The sequence below is a fragment of the Uranotaenia lowii genome, chromosome 3, assembly GCF_029784155.1.
Source record: "Uranotaenia lowii strain MFRU-FL chromosome 3, ASM2978415v1, whole genome shotgun sequence".
Lineage (NCBI taxonomy): Eukaryota > Metazoa > Arthropoda > Insecta > Diptera > Culicidae > Uranotaenia > Uranotaenia lowii.
Genome location: NC_073693.1, coordinates 118,182,192 through 118,202,748, shown reverse-complemented (window position 1 = coordinate 118,202,748; position 20,557 = coordinate 118,182,192). Strand labels below are relative to the sequence as shown.

The 20,557-nt window shown below is 36.4% G+C and overlaps 1 protein-coding gene across 2 annotated transcripts in view; it reads left to right on the top strand.

The window, feature by feature from the left end:
• The window catches only part of LOC129756647 (uncharacterized), an 80,873-nt gene that overhangs the window by 41,262 nt on the left and 19,054 nt on the right, over window positions 1-20,557 (top strand). For both annotated transcript variants that reach the window (XM_055753569.1, XM_055753568.1), the window contains exon 2: window positions 7,982-8,236. In XM_055753569.1, the coding sequence (XP_055609544.1) occupies window positions 7,997-8,236 (240 nt within the window). In that variant the 5' untranslated portion in view covers window positions 7,982-7,996. The remainder of the gene's footprint in view (window positions 1-7,981; window positions 8,237-20,557) is intronic.

Here is a 20,557-nt window from a genome sequence, read left to right as displayed (position 1 = left end):
GCCGAATTACATAGGCGCACCTCATCTTTGCTGGTAGTTTCCAAAATATTCTTGCTGGCTGATTGTTTCCATCCTGCTTTGTCTTGTGCTGGAATTTGGTATTTGTTTTATTTGATTTCTCTACAATGTGGTTGCGCTGGGAGGACAATACCAGTTATTAGAAAGCTTTTAATGCCGTTCCGGCATAGAATCGCATACCAAAAATTTCACTTCCAAGGAGGTTCATTATTGGAGTAGAGTCTGGTTTGTGGGGGTAGTGACTAAAGCTTCAATGGGAAAATCACATGAATAAACATGGATAATCCACAAGAAATTTAGGTACAAATTGATGGGTTTTTTTTCTTAAATTTCAAGATATTCACACATAGGGCCATATGTCAGGTGGTTTCCAGTAGCTGAATGCAATACATGGGCCTAAAAGTTTTTTTGGTTTTTTTTTGTTTTTTTTTTCTGGGATTTTATCGCTCTCGCGTTATTTATCCCTTTAGTGGGCCTAAGAGAGGTGCAAGATGTGAATTCGAAACCTACTGGGGGACAGCAATTTTTTTCTCAAATTTTTAAATGTTTCATTTCATCGGTTTTATTTCGTGAATTTCATAGATTCACTTCTCCACCGGCAAGGGTGCCTAATCGAGATTACTCCTTTTCAAACACTTAAACGAACTTCAAACCGAATTATTCCTCCACAAAAGGAAGGTTTATTTCTTCCAAAAAATTAATTCATAGATGAATCTTTCTTCACTAACAAAACAAGCTACATTTTTTAATGGAAAAATTTTTCAGGAGACTTTGGAACAGTTTCACAACCTGAATTAACTGGAGAAGCAAAAAAAACTAAATTGAGTATTCACCTTCAATTGGTTTCGTGACACCTGACAGCAATATACTAGATGTTGCAGCCAAAAGACAGGTGCTCGCTGGGATAATTGCGCATAAGGCAGAGCGCTTTAGTGTACCTCAGAGCACTTTTGGAAGCGCCATCATCATCATCTTCATCATCTTTCGTAGTTATACGCCAAGGAACCCGCAACGGTTACGTGCCGGGTGTTGTATTTCATGAACGATGGACGGACTTTGTTGGACTTATTATGCTATCTGCCGCCATTTGGTCCATTGGGAAAATCTTCGTGCAACACAGATAGTCGCGCTAGCCGCTATCATCCGTCAGCTGCGCGTAGTTAGTGCAACTTTGCTGCCTCCACGCCTTAGCGCATCGCGCAAGTCAGTCTTGGGCGTTTTAACAGTTCCATTTTCACGGCTCGAAAGACGATATCTTTTTGGAGGAGCGACTTGCACTGAACTGTACAAGATTCGATGGGTTGGTAGATAAATTGGTAATATAGTTTTATGCCCTGGCCCAGGGAATAAGTATCGCATTGTTGTTGTTACGTGGCTTACAACGACGGGACGGATGCTAATAACTATGGGAAAGCTGGTTGGCTAGTTGAGTCTTGGGCGGATTTTCCGCCGACGCTGCCACATCCATTGGGCCGGCTAGGTGTCATAAACATTGCGCTTGGCACCGCGCTCTGTTCGGTAACAATTGTATAATTATATGTTGGATCATCTTAATAGCCCCTTTATTAAGACGGATAAGCACTAATCAGTACTTGTTCCATGAAGTAATCAGTTTTACTACAAATAAAAAAAAAAACAAATGTAAAAAAGTTGATAAATTTTGGCATTCTCATCACAAAAAAAATGTCATTCTATATTTGCTATTCATTACTAAGAAGAGCGTCTTAGAATAAACAAAATGTTCAGAAGGTACTTTCTTCCAACGCCAAATATCAGGTTACAAGTTCTTATTCGGTTGAAAAGGATAAAACAGCATTCAAAGTTTTATACCCTTATACTGAACTTGGTTCCAGAAAATTCTTGGAAATAAATTGGACATTGTTCGAGAAAAACGCCTCATTACATTGTCTACAGATTGCCTCGTTTTCAAGCTTATGGAGGGAATTTGTTTTTTTTTACGTAACAGAAAAATGTTTGGCAATAATAATCAAAATACGCATGTATTTCAGCACTAAATTTGGTTGTCTACACTTAAAAATCCAACTCTACTCCAATCATGACTTACTGGGAGGTGGAGTAATCGGCACAAGATTCTATGTCGGCCTGCCATTAACAAGCTTTGTACCTGCTGGTATTGTCCTCCCAGCGCAACCGGATTGTAAATGTCTTAATGGAACCAAATAAAACATATCCCATCACAAGACTAAACAGGATAGAAATAACTACCGGTGCAGAAATACTATGACAATTAACGCTTGATCTTCGCCTGACTCAGGTAGTACACTGGTGAAGTGATCGTATTAGCAAGACGAAGTGGACACGTTGTTTCGAGTTCGATTCTCGCTCTCCTTTCTGGTATAAATCATCCAATCAGCAGAGAAAAACCAAATTATATCAATATGAGTATGAAGTATTCGTTTAGTACTCGTAAGATATAAAAATATCTCTAAGAAGTCCATGCAAGAGTTGCTAAATTATATCACCCTTTGATAGCTTTATGTATGTACATTATAGGGTGTCCCAAAATTGCTTCACTTCTGGAAATCAGGGGGCTCACCCTCTAAATGGTAGATTAGGATGTGCAGAACAAACTTTTGTATGGTGCCGACTAAAAAAAATCATGTTTAGAGGTTCCGCAAGCACGATCTTTGAAAAAAGTCCACTTTCAAAAAATTAGATTTTTAATGAATTCTGGGTCCAAAAATTTCCATAAAATTTAAATATTTTATATTTTTTTTATTTTGTTTGAGTTAAATGCTTTACGCAAAAAATGAACCAAATTTGTATCAAAATGTAAAACAAGCAAGCTATTTCCAAGAAAAGAAAAATTGTTTTGGTCCAAAAATTTTGAATTCAACTGACCAAAATGTGTACCAAGCGTAAAATATTTTTGATACCAATGCCATTAAAAGATGCGGTTTTTGTGCACTTAAACTTTGCTGAACAAAACATGTTGTTTGTATCATCCTGTGAAGAGCTAATCACGGTTTAATCCTTAATAAAATCACAATTTAGGATATTTTTTATTTAATTTATCAAATTTGTCACAATAAATTCCTACTTTAAAATCAAAATGCTTGCAAAAAAAAAGACTTGGATGGTTTAAGGGAGTCATCAGAAGGCCATATGTCAAATTTGAGCGGAATCGTACTACAGGAAGGGGTTTCACTGAATATCGAGTGTGAAAAGGATTTTTAGACATAGTGTTCTGAAGAAGCATAAAAAACTGGTTTTTATCAATTTTTTTTTCTTTACCAATCGATTGCTTGATAATGTTGTTCCCTTTATTAAAATTTCAATCAAGACAAACATTTCACCTGAAGACTGCAACTCAATTGGACTTAAAACAAATAAGTTATGATGGTTCAAAGATTGTATTTTGGTGGCAAATTGTCGTTTAACACGCAATGAGTACATTTTACTCATTGCGTTTTACAGGACAATTTGTAACCAAAATACAATCTTTGAACAGAATCCCAGAAGTTATGCAATTTTGGGACAACCTAATGTACATATGTTTTTATGGTAGCACCTTGGGTGCACGGTCATTTCTCAGTTCTGGCTAAGGTCTCATCATCAAGGCGCCGTAAGTTACCCTATGTCCAGTTAATAACTGCTGGATGAGACGTTCATTGCAGGTTTAATGGAGGTTAAAGTTTGACTAGTAGTTCTTCCAAACGTTAACTTCTACTGCTAATCTAGAAGCACCGACCAAGCTCAGGCTAAAATAGTTGAATAAGCAACAATATTAGAGTCGTGATTGGACAATTGTAGCGTCCAGGCATGGAAATTGAAGATGATTGTAAAACTTATCCTTACTTATAAACTATACATGAAGCTACCACACACGCACTCAATCGAAGACACACTTATTGTTCGGGCACGAAAGCAATTCAGAACAATGATTTTGTAAGAACCGAGAATTAGAATAACAAATATTAGAATAACAAGATGTAAACATAACATGGAAAATATATTTAGGGAACATCCATAAATGACGTAGCATTTGAGGGGGAGAAGGGGGGTTGACTTTGTGTGACGATGTGTGACGAGAGGGGGGAGGGGGTAGGGGTTCAAGTAATGCTACGTAGCTTTAATTAAATTTCGAAAAAAAAAATCAAAATTGTTTTGAGTAATTAAAAAGAGGACACGAAGTGCTTGTCACCCCCCCTAGGACGATAGAGAGTAGATGGAGGCAGCTGACATCGCAGATGAAATTATTCCAGCCGAACAGACGATGGAGGAAAGCTGCCCAACGATTTCTTTGGAATTTAGAATGGAGATAATTTGGACCGACGCAACTGATTGAATACTTAAATATTAGCTATCCTGTTTGTTGAAAGATAGCTTGATTTTTTTTGACTAAATGATATGCTTTTGTTATATCTTTTGTTATTTTATGTATTATTCTTGCAAAATGCTGATAATAAAAGTAAAAATTAAAAACCGATTTTTTAAAATGGGGGCCCCCATTAAGGCTACGTTATCATCTAGGGAGGATCTATGACTTTGTGACGAAATGCTACGAGGGGGGAGGGGGGGGTACAAAAACTCCAAAAAAAAAGCTACGTCATTTATGGATGTTCCCTTACAGTTTGAAGCTGAGTTAACTGCTATCAAAAATCTGCGTTTTCATTATTCCGTCCACAGCAAGGGGTTGGAACCTAAGAAATTTAAGGGTAATCATTTTCGAAATAATAGGGGAGAGTGGGGTATCGTGTGCCATGGGGAAACGTGGGCCACTTAAAATATCTCAGATGTGTGTTGAGATAAAAATCTCAAAACAACTGTCATCGTCGTCGCTTTGCGTGAGCGTATATTCCTATATGTTGTTGACTGAAATACGCATCATATGCTTCTTTTATTTATCAAGCTAAAAAAAAGTTAGAAAAATTTACTTACATAATTAAAAAAACACTCGCTAATTTCATCGATGGGGAACCTAAAGTGCATAACAAAAATATGCTCATACGCGTATGATCTTAGTTTTGTCATGATCTTTCACGTGGAATGGGAATTTTTGATGAAACATCAATAAGTCAAGCAAACGCAACCAATTTTCAAATCATAGCTTGTGGGGAATCGTGGGCCACACATCTTGAATCATCTATATTTTTATGTTTTTATACACATTCAGAACTTAAAAAACGTTTTTTCTATCTGTAAAGTTTTCATATGCCAAATGAAGAGTTATGAAAAATATTTTGTCCATTCTATATAAGAAATTTTGCCGAAACGTTCGCGAGCCAGGTTTTGGAATCTATGCGATCATACGTTGTGCTCTTTTTTTATTTCATCATCTGAAATTGCTTGAAAATAGGAAATCACAGTTTTGAATCAACTCATAAACTTTGCATGTTATTTGGTCAATTTGGATTTGGTAGCCCACGATTCCCCACCATTTTTCAAAATCCAAAAAATATTGCTTTTTTTCAAACAGTCAGAATTTGGGGAAAATAACTTATAAAAAATTAAAAAAAAACCTTATGATACTTTGAAAATGTAGAAAATCATACCTTTTTTATTTTCATTTTATCTTTTATTATAAAGAAGTTATGGAACAACGAAAAAAAGTGGCCCATGATTCCCCACTCTCCCATAACACTACAGTATTGCCAGCAAACATGAAATCACATTAAAAATGATAGCTCAAATCGTCAACAATGTTAATGCGAATCACAATTTCTACCAAATAAGTAAACGATCGTAAAAATCGTTACTTTAAGTCGGTATAAATCGAACATGATAAAAAGTCCACCATGTTTGCAAATTTGTTCTCCCGCGCGGGATTCAAGAGAGAAAACAACCATGATGTTCTCTCTGCGAAAAGCAGTGCAATCGGAATGCTGAAATTCAATTTAATAAATTTCCCAATGAGGGAAGCAGCAAGTATTGCTGCTGGCAACGGTTTGCATGCATTGAGAGCCAAACTTGCGCTTTCTCGTATAATTTCAGGATGTACGAATAAGGTGTTGAATATCGTCCAATTTGTATAATTCTGATTGCTTAACACGTTCGTCGTCACGCTCATTTTGGTAGTTTTACAAGCCGGGTCCAAAGTAATTCTTGGATCGACAAATTAAGGACGGAGAGCCCAGCTTTGCAACGTGTGGCTAAACTGAGCAACTAACTGGAATAAGTGGGCGTCACACGCTTTTTGATGTGATGGGGCCTCCCAGGAAATACACTCGTCACCCGAATATGGGTCCCATGGCGACGAACAATTTAAGCAAGAAGATAGCAATATTAATGTGTATTGCCTCCACTTTGGTGGGTAAATGTTGTTTTTTGAGTTTTATGCGTTCTTCAACAAAATTGTTATGCAAAATTCAAACACAACAATGGTGCCAAAATTGAAAAATCATAATCAGTTTTATCATTCGAAGTTAATATTTAAATTCAGATTCACAAGCCGATTAAAAATAAATTGAAACTCAAAACATCACAGCTTGAATTATGGATTCATGATTGAGTGCGGATTCTGAATTAAATTTCACTTCTTGGTTCATATTTTAATTTCTGATCTTGAATTTGAATGCAGAAATCATTTTTTTTTTGTTCATTTTAGAAATCGTATTGAAATTCGATTCATTTTTATTTGTTTCGATTAAAGTCGTTTTAACATCTTCATATTATTTGCGACTTATATCTTATCCGGTACAACTGTGATCGATGATTACTTTTGGGCTCGACCATACGGACATCGGCTCAGGAAGCAACTGACTAGCCAACTGAGCTATATCACAAGCCTAGTTTCTCGGCCTAAAGGCTAAGATCAAAGTGCAGATTCAAAATTGAAATTTTGAATTCAGATTCATAATTCAGAATCGGAATAAACATTAAAAATTAAGATTCAGCTCGTAAATGAATTAAACAACTAAAGGTAAAAATATCATGTGACCATATTTCAAATCGCAATAATAGTTGAGGAATTCAAATCGCAATAGATCGCAAACTAACAATTTCAATTTTTCAAATAATAATCAATGTTTATCAAAATTTTAAATATTAATCAAAGTCAGTTTGTATTCACAATCCAGCTATGGATTTTTTTTAATTTATTCAAGAGTTTGGTAGATTCCGCTTGTTTGATTTGAGCAGAGAATATTTCTGCTCAAGTAAATGAAAACATTTAAAAAAACAGTAATTTCAGGGAAATCGGACTTTTTGGACTTTAACCATTTAAACTGCAATATCTCAGAAACTACACTACATTTTTTATTGAAATTTTGCAGAGTGATTGTTGAAATATAAAGTTAGCATGTCTGAAGATTTTAAAAAAATCTATCGATGGTATCAAAAGTTATGCGAGGTACAATTTTTCAGGCATAAACCTAAAAATGCGATTTCTATAGAATTTTGGACGATTCATGAGAAAAAATTCGTTTCCATCCACAAATCAGTTAAAAAATGTCTGGCAAAAGCATTGGAGAAAAAAAATGGAATAAATGATCTATTTGTGTTTTCAAATCAGAATCTTGTGATATTGTTTTGATTTTTTGGTTGAAATAGAAACTAAACATAAAATAGGATTTTCCTATAAAAACATTCGTGCACAATTCTATAGAAATCGCAGGGTTCATACCTGAAATATTGTACCTCGCGTAACTTTTGATCCCATCGATAGACCTTTTTAAAAACTTCAGACTTGCTAGCTTTATATTTCAACAATCACTCTGCAAAATTTCAATAAAAATGTAGCTTAGTTTCTGAGTTATTGCAGTTTGAATGGTTAAAGTTCAAATAGTCCGATTTTCGTAAAATCACTGTAACTCAGGCCACTCGAAATGTAAGCAGTTTCTCTGTCTAAATAATTCTGTGGATTACGTAAGTTTTCTTCGCTCAAGCCCGGTTGTGCACAGGAAACTTACTTTCTTCCTCCCCATTACATCGTTATACGGCTGGTATTGATTAAATATTCTAATGTTTTTTCCCTTCCTTCAATTTGCTTCGTCCTTTACAGATCCACCACCATTCAATGGCGCCACAAAACTCTACGCTAATTCATGGAACGAATGCCGGAACGACCTCGGCGGCCGTCTCAGCCGGTGCCACCACCGATGAGGAATTGAGCAGTTACAGCCCGATTTTGCCGGCCCGGGGAACCAGCTATCGTCGCCATCCGCCCCCGCCACCCTCGGTCACCGGCGAGTATGGCACCGGAGGAAGCCGCCGTTTCCACCAGGACACCGGAAAGGGGGCGGTGAAACGCGAAACGGTACGTACCAGGATACTGCTTTCCTGCAGTGCCAAATGGCACCGGAAAGATTTTCCGAAAACATGCAGCACACAGTCGGTAATTGCGACCCGAGTCCGCGTTGTTTATCGGCCGCTGGCACGCGAAAGCCACGAATTTCCGATTGGTGAAATTATCCAAAGTTACTATTAAATTTTCAAGAACTACCAACGATGCACCCACACACGTGGTTCTTTTACAGATTGGGATGGGGAAAAGTTGCAATCCATTTCATAGTTACACAATCAACCCCAGAAGGGTGGAATTGCTCCAATGCCAAACGATTTTGTACCGCAAAACCCAGTCACTGTTTGATCGATACGAGCATAAATAAAGTGCCTAGATATAAATAAAGGAGCTGATACACAACATTCAGCGTCGTCGACGTGTAGATGCAGGAAAAACCTTTGAGTTTTCACCCTAGGCCTATTGAACTGGTTTGAACTAGGTAGTGGAAATGAATAGCCTGATGGCTTCCGTTCTAGAATTTTACCCGTGACCCCCACACGTCTTTTCCCGAAAAACCAACTCGTTCTCTGGAATCAAATCAACCAATCTACTGTACTAATACCTCTAACAGCACCAAGCAGCGCTACATATCAGTTGATGATGCTATACTTTATTTAACCCTGCCAAATAACGAACTCAATGAAAACGAGGCACTAGCACGTAATCATGAACTTTTAAATGCGAACGGATTCCCATTTTTTTCTTTTCTCGGCGGTTTCTCACTATATGCCAGTATTTACAAAATGACTGGGGCCGAGAAATGTTCCTTTGAATGTGTCATTGCCACCAATACCAATCGAAGAAGGAATTAAACAAACAACCGATCAGCAAGAATCCCGCAGGTGCAAGTCATGATTGCTTTTTTTTTTACAAAACTACCTATTTTTACGTCCGCAAACATCCGGGAACGAATTTGATACAAATTGAGGATGAACGTGAACTGGCTTTTGAAGATGTTTCGATTTATTTGAAACAGCTGCAGTTAGCAGAAACATTATCTGCAAAACATCAGGATATTTTGTTACGGTAAATCCAAAAAAACTTGAAAAGCTATGTTAAAAGTTAATCTTTTGAAATTTACGGCTTTGTCATGCTAGACTAAAATATAAAAAATAAAATTTCGCTTCAAAAAGTGAAGCGTTATTAAAGAAGCAGATATTTCGGCCAAAAGAAAATTGATTCGCATGGTAAACGTTAAAGGCAAAAATCTGACATCAAGGTTCAAAACCCTTCGTATACATCAAACATGATTTAAAAACCTTTTTATAGGCGACGAAAGCGAAAAGTTATACATTCTCCACTTAAAAAAACCCAGTAAGATCTGTCAAAAGTTGGGTAAAATTTCCACCTCAGAGGTGGAAGCCTTCAGAGAATCGAAACTTGGGTGAGAGCATTCTCAAGCCTTTGCTTGAAGATACACCCACATTGAAGAGTCAAGGGGGCTCAAATCTGGACTGCTTAGAGGCCAAAGATCATTCGGCCAAAACTTCATATTCTCCTCTAGCCAGGTTTGCGTCCGTTTTGAGGTATGGCATGGACTCTATTTAGTTTGAAAAACAACATTCTCGAATTCACCGAAGTGTGTCCAGACCCACGGAAGCACCTGATTCTTCAAAATGTCCATGTAGACTTCAGTATTTACTATTGGGCAGCTTTTTTGAAAACAGGAGGCATCTTTGAACCATTCGAAACAACCGCTCCAAATACTATGACTCCGCCGAGAAGCTTGATAGCAAACTCGAGTTTCACATTCTCTGGATCATCCTTGGCCTGCAGGGGTAAATATGCTGATCAGTTCTGGAATTTGACACCGGATCAACCGAATAAAGTTATCTTCTGAGAACACGACGATTAGTTGAATCTTCTTCGACTTATTCAGCAATCGTTTCAAGCGCTCAATTCGTAGTGCTTTTATGCGTTCTTTTATCAAATGGCGCTTTGCTTTTGCCTTTGATGACGCATTGAAGTCATCTTTTACCCACCCACTTACACCCATAGAGAAGGTTGCAAAAATTCAATGCCTACTTCACAAATCTCTGTGCTGAAAATACGCTGAAAAGTACACTATACCTAAGACGGAGAATCAAAAACTCGTAATCCTCCAATAGAATTTGTCGGTCAAAACATCCGTGAGATAGATTTTCATCTGCAAGAACACCCAGTAAGCGCGGCCTCTTAGAAATCGACAGAGCATGCAAAAAATTGAGAGTTGAGTCACCGAACTTAGAACAAAACGGTTAATTTCGGCGACACTCCAAGAACGCAAATATTCTCATTTGGTTTGTCCTGCCGAGATATATAGAGGCAACGAATACGAATGCGTACATGCGAAATCAGTTTGAATCGTACACTCGTACGGTGTGCTCGCATTTTGTCCCCTTGTCCCGTGTATGCTTTAAATCGTAGCAGTCGACTTCTCAGGCAGGCAAACACGCGTCTCGAAGGGAAACATACAAACACGATTTGGATTGTGTTCGTGTGTTTCTCTGGAGGGCGTGTCTTAGATTGTTTCGTGGCAGTCACCCAAGGCACGCGTATGGTGTGTTCCTCTCTGTCGATTAGATGATGCAAAATCGCTAGAGAGATCGATACGATCCCTCTGTCGATTTGAGTTACCTCTCTGCCGATTCATGTTTACTGAGAAATAGCTTCTCTTGCTCGCTTGCAGTTTTGTCGAAAAAAATTCTTAGAACCCAGGGCTGGAAAACAGATTTTTTTTTTTAAAAAAAAGCACTCAAATGTCAAATTGGTCTGAAAAAATCACCGACTAGTGAGTAGGTATCAAATTTTGTTTCATTAGAATGATCATTATTAAAACTTTTTTTTTAACCTTTTAGATAGTTTTGCTTTGTACAGGTTTGAAAGTTTGACTAAACTGAGCATGCCTCATTTATATAACAATAGTTTTGTTGATTTTGTTTGGTTCCAGCAGAGTTTTATCATTAACGATTACAACTCTTTTCAAAAAGTGATCAGATTTCTGTCAAAAAGTAAAAAAAAGCTGCAAAAATGCTGCAGTGAATTTCTATTGTCCTGACCTGGCGCAGAACAAGAAATGACTGAGAGAAAATAATTTCGGACGAGTTATCTTGATCGTCATTGGAAACGGATTAGAAGTAATCGCGTTTCTCATATTTATCGCTAAGTGTTTAACCAAGTGATAAACCAGTTATCATTATCAGTTCTTCTCGATTTGCTGCCCTGACCGCAGATGATATGGTTGACTGTACTCGAAACAGTCACCTTCATTAACACGTTCGTTGTCATGGGACCCAAAAACGGGTGACGGTTCTCTTAAATACTCAAGACAGCCGCTCATCTGCAGATAGCCGGAAGTCTGGAGTTCTCTAGCTTTATTTTCACGCTCCGTGATTTTTTTTGGGCAACAAACTTGTTAACAGAAAGCATGTTTAACACGTTCGTCTTCATGGCACCCGGGTGACGGGTGTATTTCCTGGGGGCCCCGTCACATCAAAAAGCGTGTGACGCTCTCTTACTCAAGTTAACCGCTCAGCTTCGCCTCACGTTTCAAATATGAGAGTTCTTCCTCTTTTCTTTCTCTCTCTGAAAATTTCTTTGGGCCCTGCTAGTAAAAATGAGTGTGGCGACGAACGTGTTAATGTAAGAGAAAAGGCTCTCTCTTTCGCGTTCTTCGGCAGTCGATGAAATAATCTCCGTTTGGAGAGGATGAGTTTCTTGTTGACTGTGAATGTCTTCTCTTTTGTTTCACCACTCGTTTCGCATTCGTTCCACAAAGTTCACCTTCCCCACCCACCTTTTTGAATGCGTGTGCCAATCATATTTACCTAGGCTACTTTGCATGAACTGAAAAAATGATCAAAATAAATAGCGGCTAAACGGTAAACGATAAAAGTTTTATGTGTTCGAAATAATTTATCTACGCAACAAGAACTTTGGAATTCTGTTGAAAAAAAAAACATTTTAATAACTCATTTAGAAGAAAGATAAAAAATAATCTTAAATACTTAATTAAGACACTAAGTATATTCAACACACTTTTAGATTGTGTAATTTTAGGAAACTTTGTTTAGGACATCATTGAAATCGGATGGAGAATATCAAAGTCTCAAGCATTTGCAAGAACTTGAACTCTCTAATTGAAAATGCATATTTTTAATCAACTTGAAGAGTTCGGCTTAGTTCGTATGTTTTTATAAATAAATTATTTTATCAAAATTATTAGCTCTCAGACGAAACTTCTAATTAAAACTGAGGCATTTGCGCCTAGAAAAAGTCAATAAATGAACGATGAATCATCGATTTTTCAACTACTATTAGGAGAAACAACTCAATAGTGATTCAATGTAAGCAAATAAACTAATAAAATCTAATTCGTTCGTTTCCCTATACATCTTTTTAATGATGACACTTGAATAGTTGAATATAATGAACAAATACGAACTCTAGTAGGAATAATTGTTTCAAAAGGGGCATTTAATTGTTATAAATTCATTCATCAAAGTTGGAAATAAAATTTGTCTTCATAATGTTCAACAAAATTGTGTGTTTCAACAATTTGAAAAAAAAATTAAATACAGTGATTTTCTGAAACTTATTAAAACAAAAAGATTATACAACCCTCCAGTGGGAAAGTGTAGTAACAATTCGAAAAATATGCACAATGTTTACTTTCAGTATAAGTTGAAATCTTTCAGTTGTTTGTGTGACAATTTCAACAAAAACTACTCAAAAATATAACTATGGGTTAGTGTTTATATATTTATATATATTATAATATATTTTAAAATTTAGGAAAAATTGGTGGAGGTTTATAAAAACTTAAACCAAAAAAAGAACTGAAAGCAAATTTCTATAGCCCCTGTGGTTATGTAATTTTTGAAAATTGGAATAGTCTCATTTTATTTTTTAAATTGCTTATGACTTATTTTGATTTTTCATTCATTTTCTGTGATGTCCTCGACAAATATTCTTAAAATTGCACGATCCACAACTTTATTAAACGAATCAGGTGTCTACACAGAGTATTCTTAAAAATATTTTTCATCTCTCTTCTAGGTGAATTGATCGTTTATTTTTGAATGGAATATGAAAGATCTTGTTGCGTAAATAAATTCTCTCGAAGACATCCAGTTTCTATTGTTTACCGTTTAGCCGCTATAGGATAATTCATTAAAAAAATATATAGTGGAATCGAACTCACTGCAACATCTCAGCTCAGCTTGCCACTCCGATGTCTTACCCAATGCACCATCGGAGTCGGATAGCAAACGAAAGTTTATTGTCATAGTTGTTTGCCACCGGCGCGCCGATTATCAAAAAACGTACTGTATTGGCTGTCTGACATTTGGCCGGTGTATTTTTTTATCCTCCTTTGCCTTAAAAAAAAAAGCGCCTACACACGTACAGTTCATCTTGGCTGGTGGTTTTTTTTGCCGTCGGTTGGAAATAAAGGTTTTTTTTTCCTAATGCCGATTTATGTACATTAGGGTGTCCCAAAATTGCTTACTTTCTGGGAATCTGGGGGCTCACCCTCCAAATGGTAGATTAGGATGTGCAGAACAAACTTTTGTATCTGGCCGACTAAAAAAAAATATATTTAGAGGTTCCGCAAGCGCGATCTTTGAAAACAGTCCACTTTTAAAGGATTTGATTTTAAATAAACTCTGGGTCTAAAAACTTTTATAAAATTTATATATTTTATATTTTTTTAATTTTGCTAGAGTTAAATACTACATGCAAAAAATGAAAAATGAACCAAATTTGTATCAAAATTTGGTTGTACTCCATTTACCCGAAAACCATTGCCCAGAATGAAAAATCCCCAGAATTCCAATCGCCAGAAAGAACCATTCCCCAGAATTTTTTTCCCCAGACGAATCATTCCCCAAAAAATTTTCGCCAGAATGTACCATTTCCCAGAAATTTTTTCACCAGAATGAACATTTCCCAGAAAATTGAAAACATTTATCCCTACTAGAAATTAATAAAAAAAAGGAATTGTTACAAAAAAATGGGGTTTCATAACTTAATTCTTTTGCGGCAAAGCCGCAACCAACGAGGATGAAGGGGCTGAGGCGGCACAAAGCCGCCGAAGCTCCCAAAACCGAGGTGGCCGCCGACCCGCCGTCGGAAGCGGCGGCCCCATTACATTGGTCTAGGTCTGCCGGGGCTTCCTAGGTCTGCGTGAAAGCTAGGGGTGATCCCTTAGCCCCGTCCGCCACGCGACAGCGTGAAGGACAAAACGTCTTCCAAGTTCGAACGCGCAGCGTGAGGAGTCGGATACCAAAACGGTTTTTTAACACTAAACGTACCGGAAGCGGTCAAATGACGGTTTTTGAACTTTAAACGATGATTACGCCTTATATAATTGTTTTTTCGCAAATTTAACGACATGACTATTTTTGTTTTTGAAATGCAAGTATTTTTGCGTTTTTAAATTTTTTTTAAGTGTTACGGTTTTCGAATAACGTATGTGGTATACCTATTCATACCGCGAGCGGTCAAATGACGGCAAACACCGTTTTCGCAAAAACTCCCTTGTTTCTCAACCGATTTCTATCAAATTTATAGTTTTGAAAAGCTTATAATTTGACTCGAATATGTTTCTCAGACAATTTTCAGCTACAATCAATAACTTTAAAGTTATTTACAGTACACAAAAAATTTTATGAAAAAACATGCTTCAGGAAAAAGGTTGTAAATCAGTTATTAAGTGCTCGAAAAAAAATTCACTTAGTGCCTGAGAAAGCTGAAGTTAGAAGCTACATGTCGCACATATGGAATTTTTTTTTGAAAATTTCCTAAGATCATGGCTACAAAAAATGTAAAAAAGTTGTGTAAAACCCGTCCTTTTCAATCAATCAACTGCCAAAGCTGTTCCTGTTACAGTAGAAAATTTTGAAAAAGTGAATTGAAGAGTAGACGTAATTTGTCACATTTTGGCATCTTTAGATTTTTTGAAATACGGAGTACATAATTTATGACGACTTTTCAAATGTAGCTGTTTTTCGAACTTTTTATAAATTTGGATTTTCTAAGACAATTCCTACACCTAAGCTCAGCTTTGCAATGGATTTTGAGTACGTTAACGTAAGGTTTAGGCAATAAAACTATATGCAAAAGAAAGCTTATTTCATACCGGTGCTGATGGTGTAACTGCATTGGCGGTGCAATGCTTGGCAAAAATATGATAAATAAAACAGAGAACTAGTTTCTGAATTTTGAGAAGTCAGCACAAATTCTTGCTTGTTAGACGGGCGCAGTGGGTGGTAATATCTCAAAGCTATTTTGCACACGAAGACGGATGAAAAGAAACGATAAAACAAACAAGCATTAGCTCAAATTTTCTAGTTTTACTTTCAGAAATATATTTATTATATTTTTGTAAAGCATTGCACCGCCAATGCAGTTACATCACTAGAACCGGCATGAAATAAGCTTTCTTTTGCATATAGTTTTATTGCCTAAACTATACGTCAACGTACTCAAAATCCAGTGCAAAGCTGAATTTGGGTGTAGGGATTGTCTCAGAAAATCCAGATTCATTAAAAGTTCGCAAAATAACTACCTTTGAAAAGCCGTCAAAAATTATGTATTTAGTATTTTAAAAATCTAAAGATGCCAAAATGTGACAAATTACGTAAACTTTTCAATTCACTTTTTCAAAATTTTCTACTGTAACAGGAACAGCTTTGGCAGTTGATTAATTGAAAAGTACGGGTTTTACACAACTTTTTTACATTTTTTGTGGCCATGATCTTAGAAAATTTTTAAAAAAATTTTCCATATGTGCAACATATAGCTTCTAACTTCAGCTTTCTCAGGCACTAAGTGAAATTTTTTTCGAGCACTTAATAACTGATTTACAACCTTTTTCCTGAAGCATGTTTTTTCATAAATTTTTTCTTGTACTGTAAATAACTTTAAAGTTATTGATTGTAGCTGAAAATTGTATGAGAAACATATTCGAGTCAATTTATAAGCTTTTCAAAACTATAAATTTGATAGAAATCGGTTGAGAAACAAGGGAGTTTTTGCGAAAACGGTGTTTGCCGTCATTTGACCGCTCGCGGTATGAATAGGTATATACAAAGTGTCGGTATGTTTAGTGTTAAAGGACCATGATAAGCATTGAATCAATTAAAGTACCCAAACCATAAACAAAGCACAATATTGGTTCTAAAATAAATTTAGTTGGAAAATTTCAAAGTCTTAGTTTCATTAAAAAAATCATTTTGAAAAAATTAATTTCGAATCATATGAAATATTCAAGAATTCATTAGAAAAAAAAAGAAAACAAATAAAAATACTAGGGGAAAAAATCTGGGATTTGTGCCATTCTAGTAAATGTTCCATTCTGGGGAAAAAAAATTCTGGGAAATGGTCCATTCTGGGAAAAAAATTTCTGGTAAATGGTGCATTCAGGGGGAATTTTTTTCTGGGAAATGGTTCATTCTGGGGTTTAATTTCGGGTATTTGTCATTCTGGGAAAAATTCATTCTGGGCAATGGTTTTCGGGTAAATGGGATACAATCCAAAATTTAAAACAAGCAAGCTATTTCCAAGAAAAAATTTTTTTTGGTCCAAAAATTTTATATTCAACTGACCAAAATGTGTACCAAGTGTAAAATATTTTTAATACCAACGCCATCAAAAGATGCGGATTTTTGTGCACTTAAACTTTGCTGAACAAAACATGTTGGTTGTATTATCGCGTGAACAGCTATTCACGGTTTAATGCTTATTACAAATCACAATTTAGGATATTTTTTAATTTAATTTTTCAAATTTGTCTTATGAAATACCTACTTAAAAATCAAAATTATTTTGCAAAAAAAAGACTCGGATGGTTTAAGGGAGTCATCAGAAGACCTTATGCCAAATTTGAGCGGAATCGGACAACAGGAAGGGGTTGTACTGAATCTCAAGTGTGAAAGGGATTCTGACACATAGTGTTCTAAAGAAGCATAAAAAACTGGTTTTTCATCATACATTTCTGTCTTTACCAATCGATTGCTTGATCATGTGGATTTTATTAAAATTTCAATTAGGAATAACATTTCACCTGAAGACTGCAGCTCGATTGAACTTAAAACAAACAAGTTATGGCTGTTCCAAGATTGAATTTTTGTGGCAAAACCCACGTTTAACGTTTAACACACAATGAGTACATTTTACTTATTGCGTTTTACATGACAATTTGTAACCAAAAAACAGAATCCCTTTCACACTTGAGATTCAGTGCAACCCCTTCCTGTTGTCCGATTCCGCTCAAATTTGGCATATTGCCTTCTGATGACTCCCTTAAATCATCCCAGCCTTTTTTGCAAGTTTTTTTGATTTTAAAGTAGGTATTTATTAAGACAAATTTGATAAATTAAATTAAAAAATATCCTAAATTGTGATTTTTATTATGCACTAGCTGACCCCATACGAACTCCGTTTCGCTTTCAACTTGGAATATGTCATGAACAGTTTGTATGAAAGTCAATTGCCAAGCATTTTCCAAATTCATTGTTAAGTAATAATTGCAAAAATATTGGACAACCACTTCGTCTGTCGTCTGCTACTAAATATGAAATCAGGAGTCAAAAACCACGTGTATAAATTTCGACTAAATCATTGCATAACAACGCAATTATTGCCAAAAAGCTAAACCCCTTTCGGGGGCTCTTATATAAGCTTTGATATCTGAAATCGATTGCCCTTCCCTCAAAACTCCCGTGTGCAAATTTTCAAAGCAATCTATTTTAAAATAACGTCAATATTGCTAAAAATAGTGAAAAATTAACTTATATGGATGACCCCTTTCGTCAACCCCTGGCAAAATATTTGACATCTGAGATCGATTGTCCGTCCCTGAAAACTACCGTGTGGAAATTTTCATCCCAATCCGATATAGAATAACGTCAGTATTGCAAAAATATGGAAAGGTTTATATGGACGACCCCCTTTGCCGGCCCCTTAAACTGAATTGAATACTTAAAATGCATTGCTCATCTCTCAAAACCCTCGTGTACCAATTTTTGTCTGAATCCGATGTATAATAACGACAATATTGCATCAACGGTGAATAGTTAACATGGACGACCCCTTTGGCCGAAATTTAATATGGACGACCCCTTTTGCCGGCCCCTTACACTTAATTGGATAAATCAAATCGATTGCAAGTCACTCAAAACCCTCGTGTACCAATTTTCGTCTGAATCCGATGTATAATAACGTCAATATCGCAAAAACAGCGAACAGTTAATATGGACGACCCCTTTGGCTGTCCCCTAACACAAAATTTGACACCGGAAATCAATTGGTCGTCTTTCAACACACTCATGTGCAAATTTTCAACACAATCCGACGAAAAATAACGTCAATATCGTGAAAACAATATTTGTCTTGTATGGACGACCCCCTTCAGAAGGGGTCATCCAAAAATCTGAAAACATTTTTCATCCTTTCTGGTCCTAATGAGTATCCATGCCAAATGTCGGCTCTCTAGCTCTTAAGACGGCTGAGTCTATAGAGGACAAACAAACAAACAAACAAACAAACATACAGAAATTGCTTTTTATATATATAGATTAAACCGTGAACAGCTCTTCACGCGATGATGCAACCAACATGTTTTGTTCAACAAAGTTTAAGTGCACAAAAATCCGCATCTTTTGATGACGTTGGTATTAAAAATATTTTACACTTGGTACACATTTTGGTCAGTTGAATATAAAGTTTTTGGACCAAAAAATTTTTTTTCTTGGAAATAGCTTGCTTGTTTTAAATTTTGATACAAATTTGGTTCATTTTTCATTTTTTGCATGTAGTATTTAACTCTAACAAAATTAAAAAATACATAAAATGTATAAATTTTATGAAAATTTATGGACCCAGAATTTATTCAAAATCAAATCTTTTGAAAGTGGACTTTTTTCAAAGATCGCGCTTGCGGAACCTCTAAACATTTTTTTTAGTCGGCCCCATACAAAAGTTTGTTCTGCACATCCTAATCTACCATTTGGAGGGTGAGCCCCCAGATTCCCAGAAGATATGCAATTTTGAGACACCATAATGTACATACACACACAGCACTCGGTACACCATTCGACAATATACTTGCTGGCTGATTTATTTCATCCTTTTTCGTCTTGTGATAGGATATAAGATATGTTTAATTTGGTTTCTTTCAGACATATGCAATGCGATTGCGCTGGGAGGACAATGCCGGCGATGAGAAAGCTTGTTAATATCGGTACGGCATAGAATCTTATACCGATAATTCCACCTCCAAGAAAGTTCATTATTGGAGTAAAGTCTGATTTGTGGGTGTTGTTGCATGAAAGAATTTCAGATATTCGCTTCCTTAGCCAGCCTCCAGATTGATCTTATTGGATTCCATTCCATTTTCGAGCAATGCACGAAGCCCGTGGTCTACAACTACCCGGCTTCAGTGGACATGTTCCATCAAATAGAGACGAATATTTGTATCATATATTTTCTAACTAAGGTTCCCACAATGGAAGTGCTGTATAGGGAAGTAATTGCAGAATTTAAAAAAAAAAAAAAAACAGTTCATTCTCATAACAGCCGCCCGCCCAAAAGTACATCAACGCCGCCATAAGACATGACGTCTTAACGAAACGAAGTAAAAGCCCTAATTTTTAAGGGTGGAGAAGTGTTTCACAACTCCCAACAACTGGAAACCATTTCGAATTATTCAAACGACAATTCACTTCTGTCAAGCTTCCAAAAGCAGTTTTGTTTTAAGGTAATTTGGTCCGCCAGTCGCCAACCATCCATTGCCGCGCGTAATTATTCAACGACATTGTCTCGTCGAGCGAAAGGGGTTGGAGCCAAAACAAATCGTTAAATTAATTATTTTCTCTCGGAACCAGCGATGTAACCTACTAGAGGTGCCTACATTGAGAGGGTGCTTGTATCGAAAATGCACCACAGAAAACTATAAAGATTTCTCCCAACCACCTGAGAAAAACCCCGAGATGGGTTTAACTGTCAAGGTTATGTCAGTTTATTAGAAACACAATTAAAACATGAAGAAGAAGAAAAACCTTCCATCAATGGCGCCCCCAACATGCAAAATAACCAAACTCCAACCAAAGTGCAGAGGAAGGTCCGCACATAATTAATAGAGAGCGGTTTTGTTTCGAGGGGGTTGTTTTTTTTCAGTTGGATTACGCCATAGTGCTTTCATAGTGATGCATCACTATTTTTCTCGAGATGCACATTAGCTCATTATTTTTTTTGTTGCTTTCGGCTTCAACGACTCATCCGATTTTTTCTGTCTTTCTGCAGGTGCCGGTG